At 42.8% G+C, this 23,913-nt stretch overlaps 1 protein-coding gene across 6 annotated transcripts in view; it reads left to right on the top strand.

Annotated features, from left to right (window-relative positions):
- The window catches only part of DOCK9 (dedicator of cytokinesis 9), a 254,743-nt gene that overhangs the window by 58,216 nt on the left and 172,614 nt on the right, over positions 1-23,913 (top strand). For 3 of the 6 annotated variants that reach the window (XM_072976484.1, XM_072976483.1, XM_072976482.1), the window contains exon 2: positions 441-776. The exons of the other annotated variants lie outside the window; for them this stretch is intronic. In XM_072976484.1, coding sequence (XP_072832585.1) covers positions 615-776 — 162 coding nt within the window. In that variant the 5' untranslated portion in view covers positions 441-614. The remainder of the gene's footprint in view (positions 1-440; positions 777-23,913) is intronic. 6 annotated transcript variants of the gene reach the window in all.

Raw genomic sequence — 23,913 nt, 5'->3', positions numbered from 1 at the left:
TTTTTTTTTCCTTTTGCTTCTCTGTTCCTCACTGATGCAGGATTAAACAAACAGCATATTTAGGTCAAGGAAAGAGATGTTTGCTAATATAGATGCTAGGCTAAGCATTCTGGGAGAGCGATTTCTTGCAGCAGATGAACATTCTTTGTGCCTTCTAGCAGCATCTGCAGCAGGGTGGCTGTCTGGCACTGTCTTTTTCATTTTGGGCAGGTTCTGAGATTCAGAACAATCCGGAGCAAATTGCAGGAGCCGGCAGTTTTGCAGTCACCATATGTAAATCTTCTGCTTATTTGTTCTTTGGTATTAACCATGGAGTGATCTGTTGGAAAGACGATACTTTAAAGGTTTTGGTGCATTTGAGGTGTGTCACTTGTTTTTGCACCACCCCTCCTGTTTGACACTCGGAGCCTGGATTTTTTTTTTTTTTTTTTTTCTGTCAGGCTGTTGGGCAGGAGCAGATTCTAGTAGAGCAGCTCGGAGCTTCCCTTCTGTTCTGGTGTCAGCGACTGCCTGTCATGAAGATGGTACAGTGGGAGCCGGCTCTGAGGAGCCAAGGAAGATGATGTGGAAATGGAGTAGAGATCGCTAGAAATCGGAACCTCCACACCTTGGGGATGGGTTGCACTACTAGTGTGATCCTGTTTAAAGGCATCCGCACCGTTTTTGAAAGAAACTGTGCTTATATGTGCAAACAGCAAGGAGAGAATAATGCCCTTGAATTCACAGCATACAGTTGGACAAAAGAAGATTCAGAACTATTGATCTCCTCCTGTCTGGTAAATTCTGCCTCTTAATTAACAAGTAGTAGTTTAATGATGTTAGAATAAACTAGTCTTTGCTTGTAAAGCAAATGTGTTTAATTATTTCCATTTGCTTATATATATGTAGCCTGTGTGTATAAATGGGTAATTAGTGGCCTTAAGTTTAAATTATGAGGTGCCTGCTGGTATGTGTGAGAATGTCATGTGTTAATCAAGCTGAAATACATTCAGAAAGAGCAGCTGGAGTAAGATATTTGATTACAGAACAGTTTTCTAAGTTAGCGTTATGAGCTTACATGTTCTTGGTATAGTCCCAGGAATAACACTGGCAAAGCCTGTATTTAGGGCATTATATATTGAACCCTCTACCTGTGATGGTGAATTATTCAGTCCCTTTACCTCTTAGCCTTTTACTTGTCTAGATTTTCCTTACTAATAGCTTGTGGTCAGTCCTTCGATTCAGGCGGAGAAATTTAAAGGGAACATGAAAGAAAACTGTAATGGGTGTGAGAAAAATATTTATAGTTTTATTATTTTAAATCCAACTTTTTATAATGTTTTTGAGTGAAGGCTCTTGAGTAAAAGGAACCTTAGTTGACACTTCTGCGTCTTTTCCTCCTTTTCTGATGCCCAAGGAGGCGTCAAGTCACAGATGGGTGTGCCTCTCCATGGCCTTTTCACAAATGCCAGACTCATGGGAAAGCTACATATTGGTGTCCTCCCTCAGGATGCCTTGCCATTTTCCTTTTTGTTCTTATCACAGTTTTTGTCAGAACGAGCTGGGGATAATACTCGTGGGAGTTTCTGTGTGTGAGACTGGCCAGCAGGCTCTTGGTGTGGGGAGGGCAGGGCGTGTGGAAACCCCGAAACCTTTCCTGGCTGTTAGTCCATCCGAGACTGAGAGGGCGTCCTGGCGTGCCCTGTGTACCTCGGGATCAGAGCAGGTCACCCCAACCAACCTTGCTGGGGCCCCAAGAGAGGATGCATTTTGTGGGGAGGCTTAGGCGATGTTGGCTCTCAAAATCCCTGGGAGGAAGAAAAGGAGAGCATCACGCAGGCGTCAGATGCATTTTGGAAGCAGTGAGCATTACGTGTGGGGATGGAATTTAAGTGGTGCTGTTTTAACTATTAAATATTTTAAACTCTGATATATTTTGGGATATGCTTTTGAGAATGTCTGCTATCAGACATTGGAAGGACTAGCTCATTTCAGTGTCTGTCCCATTAGTGTAATCCATAACCCTGACAGCCCCAGGACTGCTGGGCTCATGATGCCAGCGCCTCTCCCATGCCACTGCTTCTGCCCCCTCAGGCTGCACCTCCTTGTGTTTGGTTAACCTGCCTTTGAGAGACTCTGCTTGTTTTTCCTTTTCTTTTATTGCATTTAGGAAATACATACCTGCCAGAGGCTTGGTTGGTACTCTGGGACTGGATTCTGAAACGCTGCTCCTGTACCTTGGGTTGGTTGCTCTCTGCCACCACCCCTTCCTGCACCAGCAGACCCAGAGAGATGCCAGGAGCATGCATGCATGTGGCCAAGGTGCTGTGGGTGGAAAGATGCCCCCCCCCCCGATGGATCTCCCTGCCTCTGTCCTTGACCCTACAGCCTCTTCTCTATGCTGCAGACAGTGGTCCTTTGAAAAGGAAAGCCAGATCATCCTTATTCTGCTCAGGGTCAGATCCAGAATCCTTACAGTGGCTTCCAGGTCCTTCCCCAACATGCCCACTGCTCCCTACTTCTTCCTCACACTCCTCATTCCTTACTCTCTCTGGCCTCTTCTCCTGGGATTTCCATCCAGACATTGACCTGGTCCACCATTGGCCTCCTGCAAGGCTTTGCTCATATTTCCCCTTCGTGTTGAGACGTCCTTGACCACCGGTGTAATCCTGCAGCACCCCCAGCACACCTTCTCTGTGTCCCTGCCATGGTTTCTTCATAACATTGATCTCACCTGATACACAGCTAGGCAAGAGTAATAGCATAAGTACAGTGATAGTAATTCATGGTACATATTCATAGTGTGTACACGGGAATAAGATCTGTGATGGCAGGGATTTTTGTCTGTTTTACTCACTGCTCTGCCCCAGCAGCTGGAACAATACCTGATTTGCAGCAAGTGCTCAGTTAATGAGTGAATTCTGGTGAAATAGTTTTATGATCTTGAATTTGAACTTGGAGAAGCTGTGGACAAAGATAGGTTATGGTCTAAAACCAGTCTTTTGTCCAAGAGTTTTTGTCCTGGAGCTACCCTGAGAAGTTGCATGGTCCAAGGCTGGCCATTGCATGGGTTTGCTATGATCCTGAGTGACAGTTGATGACACTGTCTTTGGTTATTGTCCAGACTAGCTCTGTTGAGACCCATTCCATGACATAGGCATTTGGGGACCTTCTCATCTTTTGGTCTGACCCAGCCAAACCCTTCATTAAGGGAGCCCTGCCTATTGGCACTCCCTTGGGCCTTCTCCATGCAAAGTAGGCTGACCTTCTCATCAGGCAGATGCATTTCCCTGTCAGGCTTGTCAGCCTTGGTCGGGAGGGTGTCTGTCCTTCTTCTAGCTCAGGTGGTGACTCCAGCCCGTGGCTCTGCCTTCACTGTCAGCAGGTCCAAGCTGTACTCACCTGCTCCTCAGAGTATAACCCCCATCCGGCCACTCATTGCATAACAAACCTTGTGGAAGAAAAGTAATATTCACAAGGCCACTCTTCTTTGAGACACTCTAAATAGCCCAGATATCTGCCCATCTATCAGAAACCCCATGCGTGGACTGCGTCCTTTTGGCCTCAGTAGAATTGCTGCTCCTGAACTAAGTTTTGTGTTTTCTTCTTGTGCACACTGAAGGGCATCATCATGAAAGTGATGTCTACCCTGAGGGTGCTGTTGAGGGCACTCAGGTCACTTGCTTTCGTAACAGTGAGAGGCACTGTAGTGTGGTGGCGAAGAGTGTCAACTCTGGAGCCAGCCTTCAGGGTTTGAATCCCCAATCCACAACTTGCTAGCTGTGTGACTTGGGGCAGTTTACTTAACCTCTCTGTTCCTCAGTGTCCTTATCCATTCAATGCAGATAATAATAGTACTTACCTCATAGCGTTATTAAATGAGTGAATATGTCTAAAATTCTTAGGACAGAATGTACATTAGTGCTGATTGTTAGCAGTTATTGTAATTATATCTATTTTTCAGTGTTTCTTTTATGAGGAGCCCTGGAAGAAATTTCTTCTCTCCATGCTCTGACTTTTGTGCTTTTCCTAAGGAACTACTTAGTTTTTATTTTGTATAATTATGATTCATATAACTGACCTCAGCTACCTCTTCAGCTGGTTCTTAAAAGAAAGCCTAGTTCCACACATATGACTGGATTCTAACAGGTAGGTAGGTTCTTTCAAAATGATTTGCTTTGTATTCCCTTAAACTTTGCCTCTTATTTTCCTGGATTACTATTTTATCACTGTCAGCTGTTTCTCTTTTAATCTTCTTCTGTATGTATTTACGTAAATCACTTTAAATCCTTTTGGAACAAAGCAGAGTATGAATTAATAAGCTAATAGAGAAATATTTAGTGAAGAAAAAGTCTTTAGGTTGGCTCTGAAGCAAAATCAGATGTCTTTTAATGTTAATTTAATTCCATAAAAATCTTACTAAGTTTGCTTTTTTTTCTTTTACATTTCATTCTAACATACAAGTTGCATGCATTCTGGTTATTGTTGTTTGTGCCAAATGCTAAATCGGAAGTAAGACATTTTTATATAATTCAGTTAGCACTTTTGTGTTACATTGTTATCTGTTACCTAAAAATTACGTGGGTGATTTTAAAAAAAATTTTTAGTATAGCTGATTAAAAATCAGGTATCTTGAGTGCAGACATTAACTTTATAAGCCTGCAGCTTTGTGATCTCAGACAGAAAGGTTCTTTTAATGTCTAAAAGGCATGAATCAGCCCCATGGTGGGTAGTGCACAGGGAAGAGGGCTTATCTGGTGATTGTGGACTGACTGAATTTCAAGTGTACCACACTTAAATTTTGATGAGTAATTCTACCACAATGGAGGGGCAAGGCTGAGTTGGGATAGATTTTATTCCTGAGTATAGATTTTTCCTAAAGTCTCTCTTTTCTAATTCATGGAATGTGCAGCTCATTCAAGAAACACCCTCGAGGAGGGGAGGTTATAGCTCAAGTCGTAGAGTGCATGCTTAGTGTACACAAGGTCCTGGGTTCAATCCCAGTACCTCTTAAGAATAAATAAATCAGTAAACCTAATTACTTCCCCCTACTAAAAATAAAAAAAGAAATATCCTCGAGTGCTTCCTTGTGTGCGGGTGCCGGGCGTCCACTTCCCTGCTGGGGCGGCTGACCCCGGCGCGGGGCTGGGGGCCCTGTTGGAGGGCAGGAGCGCACAGCGCAGGCGCCTTCCATGCGGACAGGCAGCTTGAGCTGAGTCAAAAGACTTGTAAATACCGTTTCTTTCCTTGTCTGCGAAGGGTTGTGCCCAGCTGGCCCTGTTGACTAGGACTTGCCCAGTTTCACTGACAGCCAGTAAAAGCTCTTCCTCTAAGCGTGTCTGTAGGTGGCAGAACTAAGGAGCCGCATGATGATTCTGTGCCGTGTTTGTTCTCTTTCTGCCAATTCTTAACTGACGTGGAGGAAGACCCTCAGTTACAACTTTGGCAGAAGCTAAGTCTCTGACCACAGAGGGCACTGCTGGAGGTCACAAGGGGAGAAAACAAACTTTCTCGTCTGCCATTTCTTTTGACATGTTGGGAGACTATAGTGATATTTTACACCATTGTATATTAATAGTTAATCTTTTTTTCTTACTTCCTTAAAGCTTTTACGTTTTTCTGTTACAAGATTTGCTGCGCGTCTTCAGCCTGTTGTCTGTCTTTGTTGCTGTGTATCATCTTACCAGCCCGCTTCAGTCCCCCAGGCTCAACAGTCCTTCCTAATATGAAACACCTTACTGACTATGAAAGTCCTTTGGTTTCACACGTGCACTGTGCAGAGAGAGCAGAGTTGAAGGCCATGTGATCACAAGAGCCTGCAGTCCTGCTTGTGCATGTCTGCGTGGCAGTGGGGAGGGGTGGACGTAGGAGTGTAAGGGGCAGTAATAGTATAATCAGTGACCGGTGTGCCAGACACGGTGAGGGGGTGTGAGTGAAAAGTGATACAATACTTGTCAGCTTGAGGCAGTGGGGAAAGTAAAGGCTGGATCTTGATTATTTTAGGTGTTCTCTCATAACCATTTCTTGTGCTGTTGTAACTGCCTTGAGGTGTAAGAAAGCAGAAACCTGCTTGGCTGCCTTCTGGAACATTCCTTTGGTTCTAGGTCCAATCATGGGACCATGCCTTTGGGTAGGCTGTGTTTTCTATTTTATTTCTAATATCCTTCCTAATGATGCCCAGTGGATTTTGTTGCCTATTTTGATCACAGCTGTGAATTGGGCTAATGTTTTCAAGGAACTGTCTGCTCTGATTCCTAGATCGATTTCCTGTGTCCTGAGATTTCATTGCTCTATTTGACGCTGCTTTTTGAGAGTGCAGCCAGCATGAGCTAGCACGAGAGGGTATTGTACCTTTCCCCAGTGCTTTTAAAAAATTTACCATCTTTTTAATATTTATTAAATTACAACCAGGAAATTAACATTTATTGTAGAAACTAAGCGTTCTGTATTTACTACACAGAGGTAACCACTGATATAAACATTTTGAGACCAAAACGTTCTAGAGTTTCATCCATGTATAGCATTGTTCATATATGTGTGTGTGTGTGTGTGTGTGTGTGTGTGTGTATAAAATAAGTTGCAGTTGACTAAATTGTGTCATCCTCTCACCCCCAATTCATACATTGAAGCCCTAATCCACAGTGTGATTGCATCTGGAAATAGAGTCTTTAGGAAATAAATTAGATGAGGTCATAGGGTGGGATCCTAATCTGATGGGATTGTAGTCTTCTAGGAAGAGTAAGAGATCTCTCTCTCTCCCTCTCTCTGCCCTGTGAACACACAAGAAGGCAGCTGATTGCAAACCAGGATGAGTATCCGTACCAGGAACTGACTGTGCTGGCACCCTAACCTTGAATTTCAGCCTCTAGACCTGTAAAATAAACTTCTGTTGTTTAACCAACTTAGTCTATGGTATTTTGTTATGGCAGCCCAAGCTGACTAATACATGACAATAAACATGTTATTTTGTTTTATAGTCTTATTACTTGCTTTAAATAGACTCACAAACATCTTTCCATGTCAGTGAGTATATATTTATGTCTCATTCTCAATGGTGTCATTTCATTGTATGGATGTGCCTTAGTTCATTTTGGGCTGCTGTAACAGAATGCTGTAAACTGGGTACCTTACCCATGACAGACGTTTACTTCTCACAGTTCTGGAGGCTGGGGTCCAAGATCAGGGCATCTACAGACTTGGTGTCTGGTGAGGACCCATTTCCTTGTTCCTAGATGGATTTTTTTTCTCACTGTAAGGACAGGGCAAGGGATCTCTCTGGGGCACTTTATTCCCTTCATGAGGCCTCCACCCCCAAAGGTCTCCCCTCCAAACACCATCACATTCAGAATTAGGTTTCAACATACGAATTTTGAGGAGACACAAACATTCACATGCAGGAAGTGATATACTGACTATACCATTTTTTTTCCAACTGTAAATGTTGTCATAAACATCTTTGCTTATGTACTTTAAACAGTTGTCCAGTTATTTTCCTAGCACAGACTTCTAGACCTGGAATAAGGTCACAGAATATTTGCTTTTTAAAGTATATATATATATGTGTGTGTATGTATGTGTATATATATGTGTGTGTGTACACATACATATATGTATAGCAGGATTGCCCTCCAGAAATACTGTTTTGAGATTTTTAAAAATTGAAGACAAGAAAATTTGTTTTTTTCCCCTTGTGACTTTAAGTTGTTTGCTTTCATTGTTGCACTTTATTAAGCTGTTGATAGAGTTATCTGCTGAACAGAATAATGTCGACTTAGATTGCTGTATACTTAGATATTAACATAGTTAACCCGGGATTCAAACTAGCACTAATTTTGCCTCAATTCTGGAAGAATGACCACCAGCATTCCTAAGTATCCCAGGAGAATTCTGAAATGTTCCATTGTTGGGGCTGGAGTGTGTTTGTTCTGGGAGGTCTTCGGACTTTTAAAGTTAGTAGCTGCCTCATAGATGTCAGAAATAGCAGCAGAAATACTGAGTAGAAATAGTTGAGTAAGGCTGTTATTGCTTTGCTCAACTTACTTTTCAGATACTCAAAGTAGCTGATTTATGTTTCTTCCACAGATTTGGTGAGAAGTAATGGCTTTTTTACCTTTTTAAAAGTAACATTGATTATCTTTCATATTTAGAATACATAATTATCATAGAAAATTTAGAGACTACAGAGAAGAATAAAGAGGAAAACAAAAATCAGTCATAATCTTATTGGCCAGAAATAATTACTGATAATTACTGCTTAACATGTAGTTTTCTGCTCCTTATGCAACTATAAAATATGGTATAATAGTCCACAAATAATCCCAATGCCTTTTTCATTTACCATTTTCTTATGACCATGTTCTTACACCCATAATGTTCTGCTAACACTATTTAATATGTGCATAATATTCCATTGTAATATATGTACTAAAATTTATTTAAATGCTTTTTTCTTGTTAGGCATTTAGGTTATTATAAATTAAGCTCACTAAGGATGTCTTTATTCCCAAGTCTTTTGTGGATCTATAATTATTTTCATAGGCTAGATTCATAAACATAAACTTGTTAAGACAGGAATAAATATTTTAAAGGCTCTTTAAGGCATACTGTTTTATTGTTTGATGATTGATCCAGGTTACATTCCCTGAGCCAGTGACTGTTAATCTTGTTTAATGTATGATGATTGCCAGCATCATTTTTGCCAATTTGGGAGACAAAAGATATAATTTCCAAGCTCCAAATCGTTTGTTATGTATATTTCAAGTATTTCTTCTTTTCACCATTTGCCTTTAATTCTGTTTACTTGGTTTATTGTTCTAGTTTTACTAACAGAAATTTAAATGTGTGTAATAAGCATAGTAGTCTTTCCCTCACTGGTTTCTTCCATCACTTTCATGCTTAGAAATTCTTGCTTATCTCAGATCAGATATTTACCAGTGTTTTCTTTGGGAATTTATTTGCGTGTTTATTTATTTATTTACTGTTTGGTTATTTCATCCAAGGAAACTGCTTGCCACCTGGTTTTATAAATAAAGTTTTATTGGCATAAAGCCACACTGTTTTGTTTTCATGTTGTCTATAACTTCTTTCATAGTAGTTTCAACAAAGATCTATAATATTTACTAGCTGGCTTAAAATATTTTTTAGCAGACCCTTTACAGAAAAGTTTGCAGACTCCTGCTTTAGTCAGCCTAGAATTTATTTGATGTATGGTTTAGTTGAGACCCTGACTTGATTCCCTCCTTACCCTCAGCACTCATTTTTCCCAGTCCTGTATTTTGAATAATCCATTCCTTACTCATTGATTTGTGATCCTACTTTCACTATGTTTTATGTTCCTTTATATACTATGTTTTGTTTTGGTACTATTCTTTTTGTCCGTTATAGAAGCAAAGTTCTTTACTCCAACTGTGTTCAATTGTAATTTAGTAAAAATGGAAACAAATTTAAAGAGAGAAACATGAATTCTACATTTTTAAGATAGAATAAGCAGACTGTACTGCATAAGTTGCTGAATTAAGTAGTCTTATAAAGCATACATTGCTAAAGATTCCAGGGGCGAAGGGTTAAGGATTGAGTGTAAAGTATTCATCTAGATTTGTTTCCTTGGGAAGTAGCCTGCTCATAACATAGATCAAGCTTGTCTTTATAAGGACTCTCTGGTGCATTTTGATGAAAGAAAAATTCCATTGTGGCAGCTGCATCCTCAAGTAGCCTTGATCTGAATCTACATTTTTTGAGTATCCGGTCTTTGCTAACAAAAGGAGTCCCGGCAAAATATAAGCAGAGGCACTCCCAGAGTTCCCAACTGATTGTATTTGTGTCTGCAGGAAATATATCTGTATCTTAGTAGATGGAGAGTGAATTCTAGTTTTTCTTTTATATGTTACATGAATTCTAAAGATAGTAATTTCCTTCCCTACCTACATTTTGTGTGAGTGTAAGTTTTGAATATGCATGTGTCTGTGTGTTCATCTCTGTGTGACTGTGTATTTGTGTATATATGTATTTTTTTGTTGTCACTTTAGTACTGAAATTGGCTAAAGGGATACTTTACTTTTTTCAGATGTCAGTGAACAATCCAGGGCTTTATCCTAGGATATACTTCAATAAACATTTGTTTCCCTGCCAAGGAAAAAGCCATATCCTAGAAAACTGAAGTAGATGTGACTTGTGAGCCTAAGCAAAGGGATGTGGAGCTCGCTGCCAATGAACGGGTTTGCCTTCTCTTCTGGAATAGGTTCTGCATTTACAGGGTCTGTGTGATGAGAATTGGCTTACAGTTGTAAGGTGTGGGCTGGGTGGCAGTCATGTACGCTAAATAGTGTTACCTTGCTGCACATCTGGTATTCCTTATGTTTACTAGCCTATGAAATTGACAACAGCATCGCCAAAGACTTAGTCTTACAAGTTACTCTTAGTTCTCTAAGCTTCCTCTTTATTGGAGAGCAGTCAGAAGAGAACCCTGAAACTGTTTCCTTGATTTTTCCCCTCTTCTGGGAAAACTATTTCCTCTCCTCATAGCACCTCTGACACCAAATGTGTGGGGTTTTCCCTTCAAATTTAAGAACTGGGACACTAACCGTCCGCACTTAGTGCCGATCCCATAGGTTAAAAAGGGCTTAGTCCACAAGACTTACCCCACTTCATGTATCCCCAGGTTGTCACCTGTGTTTCTCACCAGTCAGCTGTAGATCAGGGTTCCTACGACCCCCTCCTGGGATTCTATAATTTGCTAGAATGGCTCACAGAACTCAGGGATACACTTCACTTACTATTGCTGGTTGTTAAAGAGTACAACTCAGGAACAGCCAAATGGAGGAGAAGCACAGAGCAAGGTGTGTGGGGAAGGGCTTGGAGTTTTCATGCCCTCTCCAGCCGTGCAACTCTCCGACACCTCTGTTTGTTTACCAGTCCAGAAGCTCTCCAAACCCCTATGTTCCTGGTTTTTATGGAGTCATGGCTGATTCAGACATTGGCAATTGGTTACTGAACTCAGTCTCCAACCCTTCCCTCCTGGGAGGTCAGGGAGCAGAGCTGAAAGACAGAACTCTCTATTCATAGGATTGGTTCCTTTGGTGACCAGCCCCTCCTCCTATAAGTCATCTTATCAGCATAAACTCAGGTATGATTGAAAGGGGTTTTTTATGTATAATGGGATACTCCTCATCCCTGTCACTCAGGAATTATAGGAGTTTTAGAAGCTCTGTGCCAGGAGCCAGGGCAGAGACCAAATGCATATTTCTTATTATGTCACACCCAGTATCCCTTGGATGCCTGCTAATACAATGGTGAATAGCCACCTTTCCTACTCTTCGGAAGGCCTGGAGAACTCTTAAGTGGAATACAGGCTGTGATGGGGATAAGCCCAGCTACCATGAGAAAACCTGCAAGGGACTCCTAGCTCACCTTTGGGACAGAGTCAAGGAGGGCTTCTGGAGGAGGTGATGTCTAACCTGAGTCTTGAAGGAAGAGAAGTTAACCAGCTGAAAAGATTGGAGAAGGACATTTCTGCAGAAAGAGTATAGCTCCAGGGAGGGAGAGCTGAGACCTCCTTGGAGCTGCTCTAATTCCCTAAGGCTGGAGGGGGCTTACTGGGCTGGAGGACAGTGGTGGAGGGACAGTGGTGACCAGTGAGGCTGGAGAGGTAAGCAGGGGCCAGATCATGGTAGGTCTTTTGGAACTTTATTCCTTCCAGTTTTGAAGGGGAGCCATTTACTGAGGGTTTTAGAGAAGGAAAGACATGGTCAGACTGACGTTTTAGAAAATCTTTTATACTGTACAGATGATGGATTGGAGAAAGCGGGGTCTGAAGATGGTAAGACTAGTGAAGGAGGTCTCTGTGGCAGGATGATGGGTGAGGGTGACTTAGTTAAGGTAGGCGGTGGTGGAGATGGAGGGAAGCAGCTGGATTTACAAGAGACTTAAATGGGAGAGGAAGGAGTCGGGAGTGTTCAAATGTCTGCCTTGGGCACCTCCAGGGTGCCATCTACAGAGCTGGGGAACAGCTCATGTTGAAGGAATGAGTCTTGGGGTGGGGGGTGGAATGGAGAGGAGGATTTCATTGTGAAACATCCAGAGTTTGATGTCAGGCACAATAAAGTGGAGGTGTCTGTACCTCTGTGGGCCATGACTTTTGGGGCTGTAGTTAGGATTGTGCATCCCATCTTGGTAAGGAAGGTATGGGAGTGGATGACTCCGGGTGGGAGTGCTCAGAGTACCAAGAGCCAAGGCCCTGGGAAGGGCACAGGAAAAGGAGTTGAAATAGCTGTCCCCAGTTGAGAGGTCAGGGAGGTCGAGGATAGCGAGGTTTGCTTTTGGAAATGGAGTTATAGCCCCCGAAGTACTCAGAGCTTGAGGAACTTTGCCTGCATGTGTTTAAGCCTCTCCCTCTAGTGCCCCAACAGAGTTATCTCTGCTATTCATAGAAACATTTAACCAGGTATGTACACAGTATCCTTCTTGCACAACAGACTTTCAAGGTGAGTATCCCCACTGCCCTTTAGAAGGGGCCCTGGGTGGAGTGGGGAAATAACTGATCACTGAATAAAGCCATCCTCCCCCTCTTTCTTCTTCCCTCTCCCTCTATCAGAGTAGCTGACATTTACTGAGTGTTCACCAGTTATCGAGCACTGTTCTAAGCTCTTTATGTCTATTTACTCATTTAATCCTTATGACAACCCGGTGAGGTGGTCTTGTTACCTCTATTTTATAGCTGGGGAAACCGAACGAAGGAACGAAGAGGAAGGTGAATATTGTGTAAAATCATATGAGTAGTGTGTAACAAAGCTGGGATTCAGACCAGTCATTTAGTTCCAGAACCCTGTGCTTTAACATTGTGAAGTAGGGTCTCACCTTTTGGTAAAGCAAACGTAAATATTCAGACGAAGTCAAGTTGGGGTGTGGAAAAGTACTCAGAAATGAATTAACCCCATGACAGCGAGTAAAAAGAGTGAGAAAAAAGATGAGAGACAGAGATGGACAGGGAGCCGGGTCTGGCTTGGGGGATTAAACATCAGTAGAAAACAACTGGCGAATTCCACAAGAGGTCACAGGGTGGTGAGGACCAGCTGACCAGGGGCGACTGGGAAGGATGGAAGAGAAGGTGGCATTTCAAGGGGTTTTTGAAGGATAAACATAAACCCTGAAATGGTTAGAGTGTGGATGTGGGTGGGGAGGACCCGTAGCCAAGGGGACTGCGTGTTCGGGGTGTGCAGGGAATTCAGAACTGGATGACCAGTCTGTGAAGAGCTGCCTTGTGTGCTGAGCAGCCAGTGTTCCAGTCTGGAGGCCCTGGGCCCTGGGGTGGTTTAGGCCATCCTTCTCATGTCACAGTGGGGTTCAGAATTAGAAAGGAAGAGACTAGAAGCAAGGGGACCAGGGGTGAAAGCTCTGAGCCCCTAGAAAAACCCTCTGATGGAGGGGATGGAGGGAAAGGGTCAGACCGGAGGGATTTTTTTTTTTTTTTTTTGGAGCTAGAATTAACCAACTGTTGCATTCTGGAAATGGATGAGAGAACATGAAATAACAGTGCCCAGGCTTTTGACTTGGGAGGTGGTGATGCCACTAAATAAATGCAGACACAGAAGCGGGGGTAGTGTTAAGCACAGCTGGCGGAAAGCAGAGGGGGAGGAGAGGAGCGGATCCTGAGTTCACTGTTAGTCTTGCCGTGTTCAAGTGCCCATGGAACCTGCAGGTCAGGGACAGATCCAGCTTGTCTAGGGCCTGAAGCTCCTACAATTCTGAGCCCTCTTTAAGAAAACTAAGAGAAAATTTAAAGATCAAGTTAGCACAGGGCCTTGGGAAGGGCCCCTGCCATGGGCAGGTCCTGAGTGTGAGCATCGGTGACTTGCGGTGAATCTGCTCCTGCCTCATGCCTAATGCCCAGACTCCCAGAGGGTCTTTTCCCTCTCTGGGGTCCCCTGCTGTGTCTTCCTGAATGTCAGATTCCTCCCTCTGAGATGTTGGCTGGTCATCATCTTGTTTAGACTGTTAGAGCTAATTAAAGTTAACACAGGGTTACCTTAATGTGGTGTCTAGGAAGGCCTGTGCTGTGCCTTCTGACTCTTCAGTGGAAAAGGTCCCTTCTCCGCTGTCTCCCTAACACATGAGTGAAACTGAAACAAAAATCCCAAAGGATTTACATGGGATTATGGTTTGGTTTATTTTTGCTATGCATGAGCAACAGAGCATGACGGTGTGAAAGTATATTCTATTTAGATTATCAGAAGGAATTGGTGCCCTTGTGTACAGTGAACTTCAAAAAACACTTCAGCTTTTCCTGTTAAGAAAGAATTTTGGGGAGCTATTTTACCTAAAGCCTTTTAGAATAAAGGCTTTTAAACCAGTTTTGTTTAACAAACAAAACTTCCTAACAGAAATGAAAAATGGTTTCCTGATAGCCAACAAATGTAAAGCAGCACATTTAGGTAGTTATCCCAATAATATGTGCAAAGTGAGTTCTGTAGCAGGAAGAAGGGCATGGAGGAAGGAACCCTAGAATCATTGTTTAGTCTGTGTCTTTGATACTTCAATGAGAAGTCTTTCCTTGCGGGGAAATAATTGATGACACTGCCAAGGACGAGATTGCATTTGGGTAAGATGGCCTCTCTCTTCCTGCTGCGCCTTAGCCTTTGGAACCCCCACTACATTGTCCCATCCTCTGGGCAGCCACCTGTCCCATGGGTGCCACCTGCCACCTGGGTGCTGCAGAATTCTACCCCCACTCCCCTTTTCACTGTCAGTGTCTGCATGTGAATGATCTCAGCTAGATTTTAGGCTCTTATCTGATTAAAACATTCACACCATGGTATAAATAGCTTACAGAATTGTATCTGTCAAAGGGTATTTGCACTTTAGAGGGGAGTTGACAGCGCTGCAGATTATGGAAGATTTTGGAGCAGTCTGTCATTAAATTGCATTCATTTCCAAACTGCAGAATGAATAGAGTTTGTATGCCAGCGAGTCTCTGTGTGTGTTTGGATTTTTCTTTAGATTATAGGAAGAGAATATTTTTACCTTATTTTTCTTTCTTTTTTTCTTTTTTTTCCTCCAGGTTGGCAATGCTTTTCTGTGTATGGTTATCTAGTGATTATCTAGTGCAGAGTTCAAATGTGTACTTTGGGAGGGCATGAGATTTTAGTGGTGGCCTTCTCTGATGGGTCTTGCCACCTGTAAGGTTCCAAACTCCCAGAAAGATGAACTTGGGAAACTAGCACCTTGCTTGAAAAGGTTGGCTCCTGCTCTTGTGAACTGAAAATATGTGCAAATTGCATCACCAGGCCTAAAATCCTGGGGCCTTGTAAAGAAAGGGCACTGAGATGTTGCTTTCTCATTCAAATCCATGACGTGCTGCTGTTCCTCAGTGCTTAGAACCAAGTGCTGTATCTTAACAAGGACCTAACAGAACAGGAGAAAATCCATAGGACTGACTATTAAAAGGACTGGTGCATACTTATAACTTAAAGTTGGTGGGTAAGAGTCCCTTCTATGTATGTTTTCTCCCAGAGCCTTCAGTCAGACCAGATCATCCTGCATTTTAAATCTGACTTGGGGGGAACGAGTAGGGTAGGGTATTGAAGGCAAGCAGAACTCTTGAATGTTTTAGCCACTCCTGAAAAGTGGACATCATTGTCTGATTTTTGGTTTCCCTTTTGCACTGACTGGAGTCGGGTTTCACCAGGTCTTCTTCGCCAGATTAATAAACGAGGGCACATCAGTGGTTTCTGGGAACTTGGATGCAGGAGAGCTGATGCTGAATTTCTGTTTTTACTTTTCACCCTTAGAATTCAGCCACCTTTTAGGATAGGCTGTTATGTTACAGAAGGATGCAGGTGGCTGTCCAAATCCTACTCTCTTGTGACCGGTGTTGTAAAACAAGTGGAAACTCTGATAGTTTCTGCAGATGCATGTTTATCTGAAAAATGCTGGGCACTGTCCAAAGGGAAAACAGGCAGTAATGGTCTCAATTTTAAAAACAACCTCTCGCTGTACCAAAACTTTAAGATCTTTTTCATTTTTATAATTTCTAGTTTCCCTCTGTTCAGAAACAAACATTTTTTAAAAAATCATGAAGATAAGTTTTTGGACTGCTTTGTTGTCTGTGCTGCAACCCCAGACATGTAGGACTTGGCTGGAAGCAGGCAGTTAAGAGACTTCAGGAGAAGGCCACATGATCTTGAAAGAAGCAAGAGAGTTCATCATTTAAGAATTCCTTCTGTTGGGAAATGAATTTTTTAAAAACTTTAAAACTATTTTTGCTTTTCTTATTAAAAAAGAGTTGTTTCGTTATCCTTTCCTGGGCCATCTTCCAGCGTGCGTGTGTGTGTGTGTGTGTGCGTGCACACGCATGTGTGTTCATAAGTTGCTCTTATGAACCTTGTTCTGGGCCACATACCCAACCCTCTAAGCCTGTGAACAACAAGATTAATGAGTTGGAAAGACTGTTGAAAGAACTCAGAGAATTGCCACACTAGGTTTGAGAGAATACTTAGGTCATTTACTTCCAAAATACACAATGTATGGCCTTCAGTGCCAAAGTCTTGAATGTGGGTTTGGGTTAGGTCTTTTTATCACAAAAGTAAAAGCAGGGGTTGATCCATATCTTTGACTTCCTGTCCACCCTGTTGTCTGTGGTTAAGTAATTTACATAACAGAACTGATTCTAAGCTGGCTCCCTCTCCCCCCCCCCCCGGTCCTCTCCCCCTCCCCCACCCCCAGGGACCTGGTGGCTGTTTTCCTCCACTAGCCATCTCTGTATATTTGGGATTGAAAACTCATTTAGAAGAGAGCCCTAAAGATGAACCTGGTTGCTCAGATCCCTAGGCCTTGGAGTGTCCACCACGATGGATGGTCTGCCCCTACTCCTCTCTCCATTACTATTTTGGAAGTAACGGAGGATACTCTGAATGCACTAGGAGAGTTTGTGTGCCTAGAGTTTATGCAGCTGGAGTATTAGCAACTGTGCAACCTCCCTTGAAAGGATGTTACTCTTATTGTATCAGGTTGGAGATAGACTGGGAAAATCTCAGCTGTGTGGGGAGTTCTGGAGGTTGGTCCAGAAGAAGAGTGTGCTGACTAGGATATGTTCCCTAAACCACAAGTTTTTTTCCAAACGTCATGAGTCTTACCAAGTCTCTTGGGTTGGAAACTTGTGAAGTATTTTGGCAGCTTGGCGTAGGACTCTGCCGGCGTGATTCAGATAGGAACCGAGGCTGGGTGTGCTGTAAGTTCACTTGAGGTTCAGAAGAGCTTATCCCATCGGAGACAGGCATTTTCCGTTTTTCCGTCTGCCTGGGCACATGATCAACCCTTAATTGAGACCAGAGGGTAAGCACAATAAGAACCACGACCGTGGGGTGGTTTCTACTTTCAGGGGCTTCCATTTCATTTAGTGAGATGAGATGTGTACATGGAGATGCGTGGGTGCCCTTGACCTCGCCGCACCCTGTGTGGCTTTTGTCTGTGATGTATCACCTCACCCCTGCCCTGCAGTTCCATCATACACCGGGGCCCCACGTTAGCTGTTCTTGGCTGTGACTCACTCTCAGAGGGCCAACCAAGTGCCAGGGAGATGTGGAGAAGGATGTTGGATTGGGTGCTGTGGTGGAACTTTCATCACCATCCTGGGATGTTCCTGGGGTTTGCAGCCCATCTTGGAAAAGCAGACCAGCCTCTGCCTCACAGTCCGAGAAACTCCTCAGGGCTTTAGCAAAGAGGATTCTGGAGACTTCGCAGGGATTTGTCAGCAGAGGGTGGGCTGGGCCAGTACCACACCTGGGAAGAGCCCTCTCTCTACCCAGCTGTGAGGTTGCAAAGTGGCGTGCTTCCCAACTGTTCTCCCAAGATCCCACGTGGAAGTGTCTTCTATTTAACAAAGATGCACAAAATCAGGGGGCATCTGGATTATCGTTGGCTACCCAGGACCTACTGTCTCACCCTAATGAGTTGTGACTCGGCAGTGCACAGAGACAGACAGGGAGAGTGAATTCTCAGGAAGAAACGGTGGAGGCTGAGCACTGCAAACCCTGGAAAATCATCTGAGGACAGAGAGGTGGGCCCTGTGGATGGAGGGTGGGAGGAAGTGTGGAGAGAATGCCGAAGGATGGCAGGAGAGTGGGTGGTTTTGAAGACCAACTTCTTTCACGTTGTTATCGACCTGTTTTTATTCCACGTGTGGCAAATAAGAACCTAGTGGTCACCCAGGAGACATGTTATCAAAGCCCTTGAGAGAGGTCCTCTTTACAGAGTGTTTTAGGCAAAGCAACTCTGAGGGTTCAGCTTGACTGAAGTTAAACACAAGGTTTAATTTAGAAGTTTGAGCCAAATTTTTGAGTTCTTTTTTTATCCCGAGTTTTCACATTGTTCCTGTTTAAGGGTGGGGAGGAAACAAGAGGAAAGTGTGGAGTCATCTCTGCAGAGCCTGAGCAAAGCGATTTCACTGCCTGTTCCCTGCAGTCACAGAGATGCATGGCCCCTCAGGCAGCAGGGGCCAGAGCCCCACCGAGCAGGTGTGTTCTAGAGTGAGTGCCCCGTGCAGGCCTCTTTCCTGTTCAGAGGTTGTGGGAAGGGGAACATACATCTTTTCTTGTTTTCTTTCTGTTAAATCAGCTGCAAAGTGAGTACAGATTGGGCTTAGCACAGATGGAGTTTCTTCTTTTTTCGTGAAATGCTTGTGCTGTCTGCTTTACCACTGGCAGAACAACTTAATTTCAAATTAGTATTATAATAAAACATAAGCAAAGACTCACATAGGAAATTAGGCAGTGTAGTCATGGTCATTATTCTGTAACCCACAGCCCGTGACCAGTGTGGACAGACCTTGGCCAGGTTGCTTAACTTCCCTGAGCTAACCTTCCTCTTGTGTAAAGAAAGGTTTGGATTAGACTGTCTCTTCAAGGTCAGAAATTCTTTGACTTTAAAATTGATTATTGGAATATATGTAGATCATCAGGGAACTACAAAGCACAGTCCAGCGAGAGTATAGGATATAAATATATGAAAAATTAAATGACTGTGGAATGTTAGTCTTAATTTTAGCTCAGGATGCCTCTAGAAGGTGTAAGTCAGCTAATGGTGAATTGTTGTTAGTACTCGGGACCTGGAAAAAGGTGTGTGACCACTGTCCTATTTGGGTTGGTTTGTACCTTGGAAATAGTGTGGATGAGGTGGGTTTGTGGTAGTTACTAGTAGCACCTGTGTTATTCAGGGCCAGCATCTTCCTGGATGATGTCATACAATTTCATTGTTTTAGCCACCACCTGCCTGCATGTGGTCTCCCAGCACATCTGCATCTGAAGCTCTGTTCTCATCTCCATACATGTGTGGCCACATGCCATTTTCTGCTTAAAACCCTCTGATGGCTTCCCATGTAGCTCAGGCAATCTTTAATACACCTGTCAGCGTGATCTGTACTCTGCTTATTCCACCGGGCTCAGCATGTACTACTCTCCTCTGGACCACTGCTCTGAAACTGCATGGGCCATCTTTCACCTCCAGTTGGTGGTAACTATCCACCCATCATTGTGTCATACGAAAAGGTCTCCCAGGATGAGACCACTCAGGGTTGTGGTCTTCTGTATTCTTGTCAGGTTCCAAAAGCAGGAGTACTGTCAGCAGTATATGATTTCACCCTTTCAGGCATCTGAGCTCAGGACCAGCCAGATGGAAGAGATGTTCCGGGTGAGGTACTGGGAAAGGGCACAGAGCTTCCCTATACTCTCCAATCTCGCCACTCCCCAAACGTCCACATGTTCACCAACCCAGAAATTCCCTTTATTCTACTTTAAGAGCCAACTCAAACCCGCCTTTGCAAGACGTTAGGTGATCACCCATCAAGCCCTGTGAGCATTTGATTACCTTCCTCTTCGGTGCCCAAATGCTGGTCCTCAGACTATTCAAAGCTTTTTCTGATGTGTGTGTAAGTGAGAAAAATAAAGGAAATGAAGTGCGTTTCTAAAAATTTAAAGGATTTTAGGGAAAAAAATCTTAAGTTTGCCATCCTTAGTTTCAAGTATGTTTGTATGTGTGTGTTTTTATAGCCTTTCTTTATGAAACAGTGGTAGTGATTAATGTTATTTGGATTTTTTTTAAATTTGGATTTTGTATTTTCATATTATTGCTTGGTAAAATAAATGTTGGAAACCAATGACAGTGCCCTGATAAAAAGAAATTGATAATATATGTGAAACTTCTTTGACAAAGTTGTGTGAATAAAGGATATCAAAAAGGTATCTTCCTCTGTTGCAGCTTGATGATATTAAGTTTGTATTGCCGAAAGTAATACCATAATTTTTCTTTAAGGTCAAACTAGTTTACTCCTTGAATTTTTGACGTAAGCAAATTCCATGTATTAGTAATCTAATTCTAAGTGAGAGAAAACATTTAATAAACTGTTTTTTAACAAACTATTTCAAATCACTTTCCCCATTTGAAATGATCACAAAGGGACCATTAGGTCACAAAGGGACCTTTTCTGCATTGAGCAAAGAGTATATTTGGCTCAAGCAGAGCTCTTTCTCCTTGCACTGTTGGAAAGAAAAACACTTCTAAAATCTTTTCCCTGGCATTCATTTGGATACAGCACAAACAGCATGCCTGTTTCAGCATCTTGCACCTAGATATCTTTTTTTTTCACCATTTGATTGCTTTGTTGCCTACATGTGTAAACCCTTGTGGGGAGTGGAAATTTGGTATAGTCATAAACTGGGCTGTGATTTTGTAGACTATTGTTAACACAGTGATTTTTGAGGCTACCTATCCCACTGCCATATTTTACCGCTACTCAGAGGGCACTCACATCTGGCTTTTAATCCAGTTGGCTGAGTTGGGAACTGGCTTTTGTTCTTGTTGTTTATTTTTTTAGTGTGTCCGGAATAGTGGGTAGGAGGGCACTCAGGACTGTACTGCTGTAAAGATTCCTAGTGAAGTTGTGTTCCTCATGGTCCCTGCCTTCCTTAACCCATCACAAACCCATCTGTCTTCCATCATGGTGTTTGTCAGTTCTAGTTGCTTCTTTCCAAGACAGTTAGCCATTTGTATCTCACTAGGTTGGTAGCAGGTTGGTTAAAATAATAGACACTCTTTGCATGTGAGTTATATACCTTTTGCTAGGAACAATTTCTAAAAAATTTCCACATCTCATCTCCCAAAGATTTCTGTGAAGTACATTGAAGGCAAATGTTACTCTGCTTATAGCACAAACACAGCAGTTATATGGCAGTTAAATCATCTCTCAGGTCACATAACAAGATTATAATGAAGAGGTGGTTGCTCCAAGAAGTATGATTTTGGAGTTTCACACTTGTCCATAATGGATAAATTACCATACTCTACCCATCATTTCCCCAGGAATTTTGCAGATAATTGAAGGATTAGCAGATAATTCATTTTTACTTAGAATAATTATTTTTATTGCTGCATATGCTATGGAAAGGAAAACTCTGCTTTAGAGTTCTCATTGAGAAGGCAGAATTCAAACTCCTGACTGCTGAATACAAGCCTCCACTTTTCTAGCTTTTTCTTCCCCTTTTCCTTTCCCGGAACCTGTGATGTTTCTTCACTGAAAGTCTAGCTGCTCCCCAAACACACCATGCGCTTCCAAGCCTCCAAACCTTTCTGTGTATGTAGTTTCTTTCGTCTTGAATGTCTTTTGTTCTGTTCACTGCTTGACAAAATCTTGCTCATCCTTTAAAGACGTTGGTTTTCCAGGTGTGTTGCCTAGACTAGCAGCATCAGCACACCTGGGAGCTCTTTAGAGATGCAGAGTCTCTCTCGCATTCCAGACCTTCTGCAGTGGAGGATTGGAGGAAGGGAGACTGATAGCATCAGAGGAGGGACTTGGGAGAGACCCTGTGCCCTTAGAGGGCCAGCATTCTTGCCCGGACCTCCCTCCCTAGCTGGACTGTCCCAGAGAGGGTTAGAAGAGGGTCCAGCAGTCTGTGTTTTAACAGGCTCTCTGAGTGATTCAGATATGATGGAGTTCGGGAACCACCATGTTCAGGTACCTTTCACATGGCACTTTGTCTCTGAAGCTTATCCTGAGGATTCTGGAGCAGGTAGTCACCTCTCACTTTGAGGCACTTTTTCTTACTGTGTTCACTAGTCAGGGTAGGCTAACTGCTGTAACCAAATGGCAGTAGCTTAATGCTGGGTTTATTTCTCACTTGTGACAAGATCTCGTTGGGTGTACATTGGGAGGTCTTCCATGTGATGATTCAGGAATCTAGTTTCCTTACATCCATGGCTTCTCCCTTTCTGGGGCCTCCTCTGAGCTGCCTGGGGAGTCTGTGCTTTCACGGGGCCCCACAAGGAGTGAGAGAGAGAGAGAGAGCGCAAGCGAGCAAGCGTGTGTGCGCACACGCCAGCGAGCAGGAGCGAGCTGGGATGATTGGGCACCATGTTTTACAACTGTACCCAGACTTTGCTACTTCCCTTTTCTTATATTCCTCTGGCCAGAATCCAATCACATAGTTTCAACCTAACTGCCAAGGAAACTGGAAAATGTGGTCTTTCTGTCTGCCTAGGAAGAAGAAACAGGAGATTGGGGAGCATCTATCCCAGCTCTGTCCAGTAACAGTACAATTCCAGCCATATATATTATGCAAACATTTTCTAGTAGCTGCATTAAAAAAAAGTAAAAGGAAATAGGTGAAATAAATTTTAATAGTACATTTTATTTAATTCAGTATATTCAAAGTATTATTCAGCATGTAATGAAAAAAAATTATGAATATTTTCCTTTTTTTTTTATCCCAAGCCTTTGAAATCCATTGTGTATTTACTGTATTATAGAACTTATCTCAATTTGACCAACCAAATGTCAAGTGCTCAGTAGTCCTATGTGGCTAGTGGCCACCACAGTGGACATCTCAGGTCCAGCCAGCCCCTGCCATGCTTGATACTGAAGTTACTTGTTTGCATCCCTGCATCTTCCTCCCCTATTGTTCCTCTGTGTTCCTCACCTGTCAGTCCTTGCACAGTGCCCTGTGGTTAAGAAATGCTTGTGAGTGATTGAGCAGGCAAGAGGGTTAATGCATGAATCAACTAATCATGAATGGATTAATGAGTAAATATGGGAGAACATTCCTCTTGGCTCTTTTAACTACTCTAACGAAAGTTCCTAAGACATTCTCTTTTGTGATAAGTGCTAGTTGGCACAGTATGACAAAATGAATGTCACAGTAGAAGAATAAGCTAAGCCCAGTTAGCTGTGGCATTAATCCGTGTATCACTGAATTGCAGAAAGTCTGAGCTGAAAAGAATTTGACCATCGCATAGTTTGGTGTCCTTATTTGATGAGCATGGGCCCCTGAGACAAGTGGAGACTTGGAGGTGGCACATCAGCTCCAGGGAGCCAGCTCTGCTGACAATTTTGGTTGATTTAACTCTATTGTAATAAATCTGAAGCCCTGTTACTCCCACTACCCCAATTAATGAACACATATTATAGTATATGCTGCAGTTATTTCAAAATGAGATGTTAGGGAAAGTGTTAACATAGTCTCAATTTTAAAATGTTGCCAAACAATTTTTTTGCTTGTTTCACTCCTTTTCTTTAAGTCTTAAATTAGGGGCCAGTAAAGCTTGTGAAAGTTTTATAAGGCCAATGTACACATCTGAGTAAGAGATTGTATTTGAAAGGGAAGTAGTAGTGCATTGAGACTGTGATATTGGATTAGGGATATTTTTTTCTTTACTGGCCTGATTGAGGTGTGGAGGATGCATATGGAGGATGTCACTTTGGCATCTTATTCCTCTCATGGCAGGAAGAAAGGAAATCCTTAGAAATGCATGTTGACTTTCTCTAAACAGATTGCTTCATTGCTTTTGGTTAGCTACCATAATGGTCACAAAATTGAAGTTGAATGAGAGCTTGTAACTCACCTGGCAAACAAGATGTTTATGAAGGGATTCTGGGCAACAAAACCCTAGGGCTGG

Source organism: Vicugna pacos, chromosome 14, assembly GCF_048564905.1.
Source record: "Vicugna pacos chromosome 14, VicPac4, whole genome shotgun sequence".
Taxonomy (NCBI): domain Eukaryota; kingdom Metazoa; phylum Chordata; class Mammalia; order Artiodactyla; family Camelidae; genus Vicugna; species Vicugna pacos.
This window is presented reverse-complemented; position numbering and strand designations above follow the sequence as displayed.